The sequence below is a fragment of the Pelophylax lessonae genome (assembly GCF_965119305.1).
Source record: "Pelophylax lessonae genome assembly, chromosome: 1".
NCBI lineage: Eukaryota > Metazoa > Chordata > Amphibia > Anura > Ranidae > Pelophylax > Pelophylax lessonae.
Window position 1 is genome coordinate 819,117,504 of NC_138768.1, and position 13,895 is coordinate 819,131,398.

Genomic DNA, 13,895 nt, shown 5'->3' on the forward strand with positions numbered 1-13,895 from the left:
CTGGAGCTGGGTGGCGTCATCGTGCCAACCTTAACTGGAAGTGTAGCGCAGAGAGGGAGTTTTTTCACTATCCCGAGTGCTGATGTGTATACTATACTCCATTAACATTTGTGAGTGCAATATCTTTCATAAATTACATTTTAATAAATGTAATATCATTGCTCAAGGAACCCCTAACAACCTCTGGAGGAACTCTGGGTTTCCAGAGAAATGAGGTTAGGAAAGGCTGATGTAAGACAAAATACTCAGACCACTAGGTTACAACTAGGATTAATATATTTCTTTAACTGGACTGAATTTTGAGAAGGATTTTCCTGTGTTCATCCCCTCCTCTTGATACACCTGGAAACTTGTCTAACCATCTGTTTTCTTCCTAGGAGTGATATGCGGTAACATCTGCTCTTCACAGCCCTACCAGCGAGGGTTCTCCACATGGCCAGCCATGGATGGTAAATTCTGAAGACGGCTTTTGGCAGAGACTCCTCACAAAGACATCTGGATAGAGGACTCAAACACAGAGACGCTGAAAGGCCAACAGCGCTGCTCAGTTTTATCTCGCTGTACCTCTTCCGTTAGGCCGGATATCTTTATGTCACCTCATCGCACACTTAGTTTGATGTTCTGCTGTCTTGCCAAAGATTTACTGAAGCTTTGTGTCAATGGATTGTCTTAATTTGCTGGACTTGTTCTCCTGAGAAAGCCAAGCCTTATGTAAGACTGATTCACAGAATATCATATTTATTGCATCCCTATTTCCCCAGAACACAGCTCTGCTAACCAGCAAAAAGGACCTCATTTAAACCTGCTTCTGCCATTATAAGAAAAGCAGACGTCTCTCTATGCATTTGCAAACATATGGGGAAGCCACATGCTGCTTTCAAGCTGTCTCTAGGTTTGTGATCCGGCTATTATTGGGACTTGAATACTAATGCCTAAACTGAGAGGTTACAACCTTCCTTAAAGGTACTGTGAAACACCAGAAGCCTGGGGTAGCTGAAGGCCCTGTGTATGTATACATAGCAAAATAAAGGGAGAAAAAATCATGCAGCTCATCAATGGATTTATAATAATTAAAAATGAGCACATGGGAGAGGCAACTCATTGCAAGTGCATAAGTTAAATTCTACATAACGCAGATTTCCTGCCCAACAACAGGGACCGAACCAAAGTAGGGATGCACCGATCCGATATTCGGATCGGATATCGGTGCCGATATGGCCATTTTAGATGGATCGGGGGATCGGTAACATTGACCGATCCACTGGCCGATCCAGTTTTTGCTTGGTAACGGCTCAGCCATCCCTTACTAGGTGCAGTAGTAGTATGATGGTAGTATGGGATGGGAGCCGCTACTTCCTGTATAGGTGCGGCTCACAGGCGGAGTGATATCAGATGCACTCCGCCTGTGAATGGAGGAGCCACACACATGAAGCAGCGGCTTTGCTCTGTACTGCAGCCGCTTGCTTTGTGTGTAGCTCCGGATCGGTTCCGGTATCGGTATCGGCGATTTCACAATGCCAGATATCGGTATCGGGTCCAAAAAAGTCAGATCGGTGCATCCCTAAACCAAATTGGACCTAGCATCAGATATATATTTTTTTTCACATTTAAAGTGCAGGCATGCTAAGTAAGGTATAAATATTTGCCATAGGTGACTTGAATATCCACTGATTCCTGCTGAATCTGCTAGAATTCAAGCCATGAATGGCCCTGTCAGCACCACACGGCTCCACAAAAGTGCATTTCTCAATCGACTTTTGCCAAAAGAGCCAGGTGTAAATTTAATAAAAGAAAAAATATTGAGCCAATGAAAAAAATATCCCTATAATGCCATTACCAATGGGCATATGCCAACTGTTCAGCGATTCTGACAGCTACAGGCATTCTGACAACTCCTTTCCCTATATAATATCTTCATCTGCTTTTCTATCCAAGAGGATGGAGTCATTCCCTGGTGCTCATGAAGTTCTTGGCTTTGACACAGATTATCCCCTTCCATGGCCTCTTATGCCTTGTACACACGCAACGATTATCGGCCGACCGATCGGCCGTCTTTTGTCCAGTGTTGTTGTGTTGGTTGGAATGTGCCTAGACTGCACACTAATTTTCTCGGCCAACAAAAACCAACTTCAGAAGTGATGTCATGTGCTGGTTTACTTTCCGTGTGTTTTTTCATCTCTGAGCATGAGCATGCCCAGTCTTGCTCATCAGATTTTTGTCTGCCGAAATCTGTACTGACTGACGGAAAATCGGCCGTTGTGTTGACGGCCAACAAAAATTTTATAGCCTGCACACCAGATTTTATTCGGCCGAAAAGTCGGAGTTGGTTGTCGAAAGCATCATACTAACAAGCCGAAAATCGGCTGATCGGATGTTGGCCGAAAATTTACAGCCAACTATCAATGCGTGTGTACGAGGTATTACCTTGTGACTTGCAGCAGAGTTGCATTATTGCAAGCCTGATCACTGGGGGGCAGGAGAGACTGAAGAAATGCTTCCTCCTTCCTGCAGCAGGCTGATGAAGTATTTTCAGCATAGGCAAATCACTGGATTGGAGTTGAAGGATGGATTTTTAGGGATGAAGGCTACACATTGTTACGAAAAATTATATTATAGCTGTAAAACATCAGAAATGTGTTTTATGCAAATGTCTTAAAAAAAAAGGGAGGGGGTCCACTTTAAAACCTACTTCTAATGTTCTTATAAAAACCAGGGTCAGGCATGTGAGTACCATATTTGCAGACATATATGGCGGAAATCTCTGATTTATATTAGAGACGCTTTTTTTTTTTTTTTAATCCTCTTTGCAAGCTGCAAGTATTGGGTGCGGGGGGGGGGGGGGGGGATGTTTTATGCACTTGCTATGAATTGATCCTTGCACTTGCACCTTTCCTGCAGGTATAAATTACAGTTTTCTCCCTATTACCCCACATCCTGTCATTTTATGTAAGTCATTTTATGTAAACCTGTGTTGGAATATGTGGACTGTTTTAACTGTCTTCTGATTCTGAAAGTGCCATGTGCCTATCAAGATGATTCCGGTGTTTAAAAACCATACAGAGTCAATGACTTGGAAAACGTTTGCAGATCAGGACTTTTACCTGGTTCTGGGTCAGTAGTTCAAATTATTAAAACCTGACAGTCAGGCAAATAGCATTTTTATAAGAATGTCAACAAGGGGCAGCCTTGCAGTTTTTTATAGTTTGAGGGTGCATGCACACCTGCGACTGCGCCCACGCTATGATTACATGTGAGAAACCCAGCAGGGTTCCCGCGATTAGCTGTTAGGGGCAGCCTCATTGAAAGCAATGGGAGTAGACTGCGTCAAAGGCCAATTATTTGCATGTGATCACTGCATGAGAGATTACATGCAACAGCCTCTCATTGCTTTCAATGGGGCTGCCCCCCACAGCAAATCCCAGGACACCTCTGCTGAGGTTCCCACATGTAATTGGAGTTCAGGTGAATTTACAGATGTGGTACAAGGTGAGGAAGCTTTTTCTCTCCGGCTTCAATCCCATCTGAGGACCTGATCTCAGGTGCAGATCTAGAAAGTCAGGGTGAAATCTGAACTAATCTGCAATACTGGTCCGTGACTGAGAAAGTGCTGAAGCCACAGGATCAGCATGACAACCAAGGAACTAGGATATTCAAAAGGAGAGGTCAGCAATGGTCAGCCTTCATACTGCCTTGGTACAGGTTTCCTTTTAAAGCTGCATATCCATCTTTTGTCTGATATCTGAGTTTTCCTTCATCAGTACCACAGAGCATCCTGTGACCACATGCCGGTGGACGGTGCAGCATGCAAGGGTATGTGGCACCTGACGGGTTTTCCACTAATTCGGTATGGTTTCTGTAAATAGGCAAATATGAAACCGCTGCACCTGACACCTAGACCGGCTATTACCGCTGGCTGTATGCACTGTGCACACTGAGACTGCTTTGTTGCTGCACTAAGTATGAACTTCGTATCTAAAATGAGCCACATGCTTTATCTTTTTGTAAGACTCAGTGGTTTAAGTGCGCCTTAGCCTAACAGTACGCTCATTTTGGACATCTGCGCCCTCAATTGCCCCCCTCAAGAATATTTCCCACTCCAGAGCCAAACCAGTCACCACCAGTGAGTCCCCCTGCTCCGGAGTCCCAGCCCAGGCCAGGGGGGGTGCTCTGTGGGGACCCTGATGTGGGGTGGGGGGGGGGATGTATAGGCTATAATAGAGTACCGGCACCTCTTTTGGGCCACTTAAAGCACTGGTAAGACTCACGCATGCAACCAGAACTGATAATATTTGCCAGTCCAAAGTGCAATAGTGCAATAATGTAAAGCTGAACCCCAGGAAAAAATAATTTTTCAGAGCTTGGGCCAGTGTTGTTACCTCTAATGATCGCTGTGGGCGTGAAGAAGGTTCAGGAGGGCGGTATTTTTGTTATAAAGCTAAGATGAAGAACACAGGGACATGACTTCTACTAGCAGGAGGAAAGTTCAAAACGAATCTTAGAAAGTATTATTTTCTCTGTCGCTCATTGACAGACGTAGTCCTCGTTGATTAATAACAACTCGGGTTATACTGCCCTCTACAGGAGTAGGACTAGACAGGAAAGAAAACGTTCTGGCCACACCCTAGGGGCAGTCCCAGAGGGTATATCCTCTCACTTCCTGCTACAGCAAATCAGTTTTTTTCTGTCTAGTTAGGAGTAAGGACCTAGATGCCTTGCTAGGATCTTCGGTCCTGGCAGGATTTTTTTCTTAGAAAGATTTTTTAGACAGCTCTTTTCTCCAGTTTCCTGTGAGATCTTCAAGCAAGTAAGCTGGAACTGGGCGACGGGCTGGATGTTGAGATCCAGTGGTCACCCCAGTTCAGCCTACGAGCGCGTGCAGGCCATAGCTCCGCGCTGGGTCGGCCGCGACATAGTCCCACTGGACAGGGACTGACCCTGCGAGTTAAACGTCTCGCCTGGACGCCAATGACCAACAGAGTCACGGCATCCATATTGGTCGACAGCCCCCCCACCCCGGTGGAGAGGGGTTCTGTCAGGAGTTGGTGCCCGCCTGGTTCCGGTATGGTGATTAGTATGTTCCCCCTCTCCCCCGGTCGGGTTTGTGGTGGACGCGGGCCCCTCTCTGGGATGGTAGGATGGATCTCCCCTCTATCCTATAATAAGTCACAGATCCCCCAATTTGAGTGTGATTTTTGTGAAAAATAACCAGGAGGCTTGGTTTGGGAGCTGACGATCTAAAGTCATTGTAAGTCTGTAAGGATGACTGAAGTCAGTGGCAGCACTAAAAGGGGCGTTACTATTGAAGTAAGAGGTATCCTACCTGTCAGAGGTACACAGGCTGATGCCTATGCCTGAGTACTGCAGTCCAGATCGCCATTCCTCCAGCTTCCACGGGCTGCACAGCACTGTTTTGTGGCATCTCCCGACGACCCACGGACCGCATGCGGCCCGCCAGGGTCCTGTACCGTCGGCCAGGCTTATCACCATCCAGGGTGAAGTTTGTGGGGCCGATGCACTCCCGCAGGCCGCTAGGCCGAATACAGCATCCCGCAGGCCGCTGCTAGCCGCCGCTATCCTAACAGGCCGCCGCCATTGTCTTGCAGATCACACGAGGCCGCCATATTGGCGTAGCCTCGTGTCTCCAGCATGGGGGCGGCCATGTTTGAGGTGACCAAACACCTCGTGGAGCCAGGGGGAGGCGCCGGAAGGCGTGTTAAGGGGCGGAGCCGCCTCCTTTACCCAGGAAAAAGGGCCAAAGACTTCCTGTCTGTAACAGGACAGCACTGAGCAGGCTGATAGAAAACTTCTGTGCATCAGGGATGAGCCTTGGGGTCTCTCTGTCTCTGTGGGGTCCAAAAAGGCAGGTAACACTGAGGGGCGCTGTTGCGCTGGGGGATTACAAAAAAAAAAAAAAAAAAAGTTTTTTTTTGTCGCTGGCAAATGTCTTGTATAATCATTGACCCTGCCGCATATGTATCCCCACCTGATCCCCTCAAGGTGGCCGCAGGACCCTCCAGTACCCCACTTGTTTTAATGCATTTTCGGCAGTTTTGGAGTCTTTGGTATCCCGGGTGGAGGTGGCCTGTCAGGGACGGGGGTCAAGAAGCGACCCCCGCCTACCCCTATTTTTTATCTGATACTTCAGATACGGATTCGGAGCTGGTCAATGCAGCTGCAGGTCCCTCTTATGGGGCTGTTTTCTCAGGTAATGTCTCCTCAGCAGTGAGGAGAACGTTTCTGCCTCCGCCATAGCACAAGAGTGGTGGATGCACTAGTTGTGTCCGTCCGGGAAACCTTTAGTCTTGAGGTTACACCGGCAGAGGTAGCTGAGACTGAGATTCCTTTTTGGTACTTGTTAGCCTACCAAAAAGGGCGAAGGATTTTCCTTTACCCAAATGGGGTCGTTTTGAAACGAACCCCTGCTATTTCCAAACGCATGGCTAGGCGCTATCCGTTTGAGGAATCCCTCTTTAAAAGGATAGACGGTACCACCTTTAGTGGACTCACCAATTTCCAAATAAAGCCACCGTTATCCCGTTGGAGGACGCTGCGTCTTTTAGGGATCCGGTGGATCGAAAAAGTGGAAGCGGAATCCCGCATCATTTTTTCCCTGATAGGGTCAACCCTTAGGCCAGTGGTTGCCATTTAGTTTGGTTGAGATTATAAAGGATCTCACTAGGGGCAAGAGCACGGTCTTGCCACAGACTGTTAGGATAAAAGGACCTCGTAACTAACGAGGACCTTCCTTTTCTGCTCATAAAGAGTTTGTTCGTTTCTCGAGGGCGGGCGATAAGGCGAAACCCTCCAAACCCCCTTCAGAGGGTTTTCAAAGGGCGCTGGTCGGCTAAACAAAAAGTCCAGCTCAGCCAAGCCTGAAGAATACAGCCTGATGCGCCCCTACCCATCTCTGGGGTGGGGGGATGGCTTCACCGGTTTCCAGATCCATGGCTTGCCAGAACCCCGGACTAAGGGGTTTGCGAGGTCATACGGTCAGGATACAGGATCGAGTTTTTGATCACTTCCACCGGTGCGATTCTTCCCTTCTAACATTGAACGGTTTCAGGGGTTCTATTCGAACCTGTTCACAATGCCCAGGAAAGAGGGCAAGGTGCGTCCAATTTCTGGACTTGGGGAAAGATGGAGTCCATCCGAACAGTGGTGGCCTCCCTGCATCAGGGGGATTTCCTGGCGTCCATAGACATTTAGGATGCCTATCTTTATATCCCCATCATCGCAGGACATCAGCGTTTTCTTCGCTTTCCCAAAGATCATCCCTGGTTCCCACCAGGAGACTGAACTATCTGGGCCTAATGTTGGATACATCCTGGGCAAGAGAGTTTCTCCTTGCGGAGAAACTCCAGAAGGTTCAGTCAACGATTCGGATGTTGCTGTCCGTCAATTGGCTGGGACTGATGGTGGCCTTCTTAGAGGCAGTACCGTATACCCAGTCTCATACCCGAATTCTCCTGAAGGAGATTCTTTTCTAATGGAATCAGAATTCCGATTCCCTGGACAATCGGATCCGGTTGATCGAGCGGACCAGGGAGTCTCCGATGCTCAACCAGGGGAAGTCATTCCTTCCGATAGTATCCAGGTTACCAATAAGGGTATCGGAACTGAGAGCGATCAGATTTTGTCTGATTTACTGGACCGAGCAGCTCTAGAGCAGCCCGATTCGGATCCAATCGCACAATGCCACGGTCGTGACTTATGTCAAGAAAGGGGCACTTAGAGTGTCCTGGTGGCCATTGAAACGACTAGCATCTTTCGTTGGACGGAACGGTTTGTTCCGGATCTCCCCGCAGTGTTCACTCCGGGGGTGGGAAATCAGCAGGCAGATCATTTCAGCCGTCAGATTCTGGATCAAGGGGTATGGCCTCTTCATCCAGAGGTTTTTCACTAGCTGTCCCTTCATTGGGGCACCCTGGATGTGGATATGTTGGCACCTTGGCTCAACAGGAAGGTGCGGAGGTTTGTAGCTCGCACCCGCGATCCTCTTGCGGACGCAGCAGAAACGCTGATCGCCTCGTGGGGGCAGTATCAGCTACGGCATGCCTTCCATCCTCTCAAGTTACTGCGGGAACTTCTTCGCAGAATAGAGATAGAGGGAATTCCAGTTATTCTGGAAATTCCGGACTGACCTCGTCGAGCCTGGTACGCCGACTTGGTGAGGCTAGTCGCGGACGCTCTTTGGAGACTTCCTCTCAGGGAGGATTTGCGGTCTCAGGGACCGATCTTCCATCTTGCTTTACAATCGCTGGCTTAATGGCCTGGCCATTGAGACCCAGATACTGAAGGACAAGGGAGTGTCAGCTTCAGTTATTCCTACCTCTAGTTAAAGTTAGGAAAGCGACTTCCAGCACATGGAAGTCTTATATTGCGTGGTGTGAATCTCTTGGATTTCCCCCACATACCTATTCGGGGACCCGAATCTTGGTCTGTCTGCAACAAGGGGTTGAGCAGAAACTGTCCTTGAGCACTATCAAGGGTCAGGTTTCAGCGTTAGCAATCTTCTTTCAGAAACCTTTGGCTAATCATTCCTTGGTGCGGAATTTCATCCAGGGGGTGCGACATCTGGCTCCGCCAGTGCGTGCACCCTTACCGCCTGGGATCGGTTCTTCAGAAACTTCTCTTTGAAGATATTAGGGAGATTCCCTTGCTTACATTATCCCAGAAGGTGGCCTTCTTTGGTGGCCATTACTTCTGCACGCAGGGTGTCAGAACTGGCCGCATTATCTTGTCGTTCCCCATATCTTGTGGTTCATAGGGATAAGGTGGTTCTTTTTCCAAATCCATCCTTCCTTCCTAAAGTGGTTTTCAGAGTTCTCATCTGAATAAAAATATTGTGTTACCTTCCCCGTGTCCTAAGACTAGCCATCCTTGGGAGTTTGCATTACACTCCTTGGATGGGGTTCAGACAATCAGGGTACACTTGACTACTACGAACTTGTTTCGTAAGACGGACTCACTTTTTGTGATCACGGATAGCCCTAGAAGGGGGTTGCCTGTGTCTGCCGTGACCATATCTAGATGGACCAGTCAGACGGTGGTACAGGCTTATTCTATTAAGGGTCGGAATCCTCCGTTCCCTGTTAAGGCGCACTCTACTTGGGCGCCTAGTTTTTCCTGGGTCTTCCGCCATCAGGCGTCAGCGATCCAGGTTTTCAAGGCGATGACTTGATCGTCGGTTCATACCTTTACATCATTTTATAAAGTTGATGTGATGGCATCGTCAGATGCCTCTTTTGGCCGCAAGGTTCTGCAGGCCGCAATCTGAGGAGACTGTTGGTCTACCTCAAGGGTTTGTTGGGTTTTTCACTTGGGTCTCATCTTTTTGCTCGATGAGTCCTTGATGCTTCTGGTTGGCTCCGGTTGGGCCTTCTGGATTTTGATTTCTGTTATCCCACCCCTCATTTGTGGTACTGCTTTGGGACGTCCCGAGTTGTTATTAATCAACGAGGACTACGTCTGTCAATGAGCGACAGAGAAAAATGGATTTTTGTAAAATCTTACCGTAAAATCCTTTTCTCTTAAGCTCATTGACAGACGTAGTACCCGCCCCTCTGTTTTTGAGTTGGGTTGGGTTAAATTCTCTAAACACTGCTTTGTGACATAACTGATTTGCTGTAGCAGGAAGTGAGAGGATATACCCTCTGGGACTGCCCCTAGGGTGTGGCCAGAACGTTTTCTTTCCTGTCTAGTCCTACTCCTGTAGAGGGCAGTATAACCCGAGTTGTTATTAATCAACGAGGACTACGTCTGTCAATGAGCTTAAGAGAAAAGGATTTTACGGTAAGATTTTACAAAAATCAATTTTTATCGAAAGAATGGTTGACGCTTGGAATAGACTTCCAGCAGAGATAGAGTCAGTCAGCTTTAAGTGGATTCAAACTTGCTTGGGGTGAAAAAAAATAATATATATATACTCAAATCATCATTGGTGGTCCATACCACTTACATTCTGAGCCGTGGTCTTCTGGGCAGTGTTGCAGCAACTTTAAATCCCTTACAGTGAGTATAGCAGGTTTTTCGCTCACCATCGCCTCCATTTAAAAAAACATCTTGCATTACTTTTAATTCTTACAAGACATTCTATGATTGGACAAGGTGTAGCGAATGAGCGTCACACCCTACCCCCATCCAATCACAGAACATTGTGTATGCAGTGAAAAGAAGAGGTGTTGAGCGAGTGACCTGCTATACTCACTGCAGGCTGTAGCACTGTCCAGAAGATCACAGCTCATACACTATGTGAAACAGACTAACACTGATAACTTGGTTATCCCCAGCAGCCATCTGGATGTTGAATTGCAGCCATTAGAGGCAACTATTCTGGTCCTATCTAACTAAAAAAACATGTTTTTATTGAGTTTATCTTTGGGTTCCCCTTTAATTTTTGGGAAAATATGCTGAATCAATGCTAAGGTCAAAACGAGTCACATGTATGTACCCTGAACGCAATCTGTGGCCTTCTCCATCGGACATACTATTATTCAGACACATTACCCTTGGCCTCGCACCCAGTGGACTTTCCGGCCCTTGCCTCCCACAAGACCTGAACATTGGACTTCTAAAATGATCTGGATCTGGAAACACTTGCAATATATTTGGATATAGACTGTTCTGCCCAAAACTTTTCAAAACTGAGATGGGATGGAATTAAAAAAAAAAGAATGGACTACAATTTTCAAGGCTAAACTGAAGAGTCGGTGAATAGGATGGACAGCTAAGATTGCCTCTTATGAAACTTGCAAGGTGCACAGAAATTCTGTTTTGTATTTTATTTTTGAAAATCTGGTGCCATTCGCTCATATTATTATTTTCTGATGATTGTAAGCCTTCTTTAATCTGAAATGGCAACTAAAATAGGTCACACGGCCAAGTTACATAAATGTTCTTAAATATCTCAAGCTAAATCCAGGCATGGATATGTTCAAAGTGAAACTTCAGTTTTGTTAAGAAAAAAAACAAATTCCCTTTAGGTGAATTATATGGAATGTATACATTTTGGAACTTTGCTCATCCCCCTATTTTTTTCCCCTTACCTTTTAAACGGGGTTATGCACAAAAATATACTAACACGCTCAACAAGCCAATGGTGTAGAGAATAGAGATCCCCTGTTCCACCACAGCAGACCCATTTTCTTTTGTGATATTATCAGGGGGGGCAGCTGTCTCTTTTGGGTTCTTGCAGCTGGCTCCCATGCACCGTGGGGTGTCAGCAGGGGGTTGACTGGAAGAACCAGTAAGAGACAGCTGGCCCCCCCTGATGACATACTGCGGTGTAATGCACCCCAAGGCCTCCTGAGATGTGTGATGAAGGCAGCGGACAAATGAATCCATGAAGTGTGGCAAATGTTCCTGAAAAAAGGTAATTAAAATAAAAAGTATCCAATTGTTAGAGAGGAGGGCAATAGGAGTAGAATGAAAAAGATAGGTGGGGAGGGTGAAGGCCAGGTGGACATATTGAAACAGGCCATTTTGGTATATTTGAATTGGGAGTCTGCCTAATTTTAATACAGGATTAGAGGCAATGTTGTATTAAGACATACTGCACTCCTTTTGGGCATATAGCATCATTAGCAAATTTGTACCCAAGAAGAAAGCTCATGGTGCAGAACCATGAATGTTGTACCAGTAAATTGACCTCATACTATTGAATCATTTGGCACTTTTCCACTGCAAGTACCGGCTCGGCTCTACTCGGCCCTGCTTGGCCCGGTTTGCTTTTCCACTGCTGGTACCGCATGGTACGGTGTTGGAACGGTTCGGTACGGTATGGTATGGTTTGCTTTTCCACTAAAGTAGTACTAAAGTTAAGTGGGTGGGATGTGGGTGGGATAACAACGATTCTCTGACCAATCAGTGGCTAGTAGTGACTGCATGCAAAGGATTGTGGAATATGGTACCGGGTATGGTACCTCTTGGAACCACAATCAAGGTGGTACTGTTTTTGAGAGCCGTACCGTTCGGTTCAATGTAGTGGAAAAGCGCCGCCGTACCGTACTGTACCAAACCGTTCCTACACCGTACCATGCGGTACCATGCAGTGGAAAAGCACAAAGCGAGCCGAACCGTTCGGTTCCATGCAGTGGAAAAGCGCCAATAGTAGCTTAACAGTTCCCTTGCAGCACTGGGGTCATTGGTTCGAATACTGGCCAGGATACTGTCTGTATGAAGTATGCATGTTCTCCCTGTGCTTGCGGGGGTTTTCTCCAGGTACTCTGGTTTCCTCCCGCATTCCAAAGACATGCTGATAGGTTAAATTGTCCCTAGTATGTGTATATATAGCATGTGAGATAAAGACCTTAAACTGTAAACTCCTTGAGGGCAGGGACTAATATTACAGTATGTAAAGTGATGCGTAAAATTTCAGCACTATATAAACACCTGTAATATAAATATATTGTCCGCACAGACTTGTGGGAAATGGGGTGAGCCAGCTGCAAAAGCACAGGGTTGAGAAGTATAGAAAATGTCATCTACAGCTAGTATTGTTGCCATGTTGGTAAAAAATTTAATTTTTCAGCAGTTTTAGGAAAGTTTATATATATATACTGTATATATATATATATATATATATATATATATATAGTTTTTTTTAACAAATCTGAAGTTTCTCTTTAAAAACATATCTGCGAATGTTAGTAGATCCTTTAAAAGTTATTTGTATGTTAGGTATACGGGATCCATTAAAAATTGTTATAAAAGAGATAGATTAATACGGCTGAAACTATGACAAGTATTACTGTGCTGTTATAACATGACAAACACTACAGGGGCAAAAAATAAAATAAACTCTTTATGTTTTAGCTTCTCGTTCAGTCATTTGTGTTGGTTTTTATAATGCAGTTTGATTGGTTTTGAAGATGTTCTTGTAAAAATTTAGACCAATGGTCTCCAAATTATGGTCTGTGGACTGGATGCTGCCCTTTGCTAGCCTTTATCTGGCCATTAAGACACTATTCCTCCCACTAACACCAACTGTGGGGCATAACTCCTCCTATTGGCGCTAATGATGGGGTACTATTCCTCCCACTAATACCAAAACCTGGAACACTTTGCCTCCCATTGATACCAATGATGGGGTACTATTCCTCCCACTAATACCAAAACCTGGGACACTTTGCCTCCCACTGATACCAATGATGGGGTACTATTCCTCCCACTAATACCAAAACCTGTGACACTTTGCCTCCCACTGATACCAATGATGGGGTACTATTCCTCCCACTAATAACAAAACCTGGGACACTTTGCCTCCCATTGATACCAATGATGGGGTACTATTCCTCCCACTAATACCAAAACCTGGGACACTTTGCCTCCCATTGATACCAATGATGGGGTACTATTCCTCCCACTAATACCAAAAACTGGGACACTTTGCCTCCCACTGATACCAATGATGGGGTACTATTCTCCCTCCTTCTGACCACAGGCTTGACCACCAAGCCTAAACCACCAATATCTTATATCAAAGGCATTTTCTGCTGCCACTGACCACAGTCTAGCCCCCATAGGCGTGCGCACAGGGTCTACTTGGAGTGCCTGGACACACCCTAAATGATTCCCCCTGCTGCACGGGCCCCTGTGCCATTTACTCGCCCCCTCCTTTTGTGAATGAACACAGTGGTTGATCGGTACCTGTGTTTATACATAACCGAAGCATAGTGTGTATATATATATATATATATATATATATATATATATATATATATATATATATGTATATATACAGTATATAAATATATATTATAGGTGTTATAAATATACACACACACGGACGTGTGTTTAAGCTTTGGGGTGCACACTCTAATGCAATAGGCTGCACACACCTATGCTGGCCCCAATAAAGTCTGAAGGAGACTACACTGGCTCTTTGTTTAGAAAGT

General features: G+C 45.9%; 1 protein-coding gene across 1 annotated transcript in view; it reads left to right on the plus strand.

Moving 5' to 3' along the window:
• ATOH8 (atonal bHLH transcription factor 8) overlaps positions 1 to 1,164 on the plus strand; it is a 96,062-nt gene extending 94,898 nt beyond the window's left edge. Inside the window, exon 3 of the mRNA XM_082243215.1 lies at positions 378 to 1,164. Coding sequence (XP_082099341.1) covers positions 378 to 383 — 6 coding nt within the window. The 3' untranslated portion in view covers positions 384 to 1,164. The remainder of the gene's footprint in view (positions 1 to 377) is intronic.
• Positions 1,165 to 13,895: the final 12,731 nt, after the last annotated feature.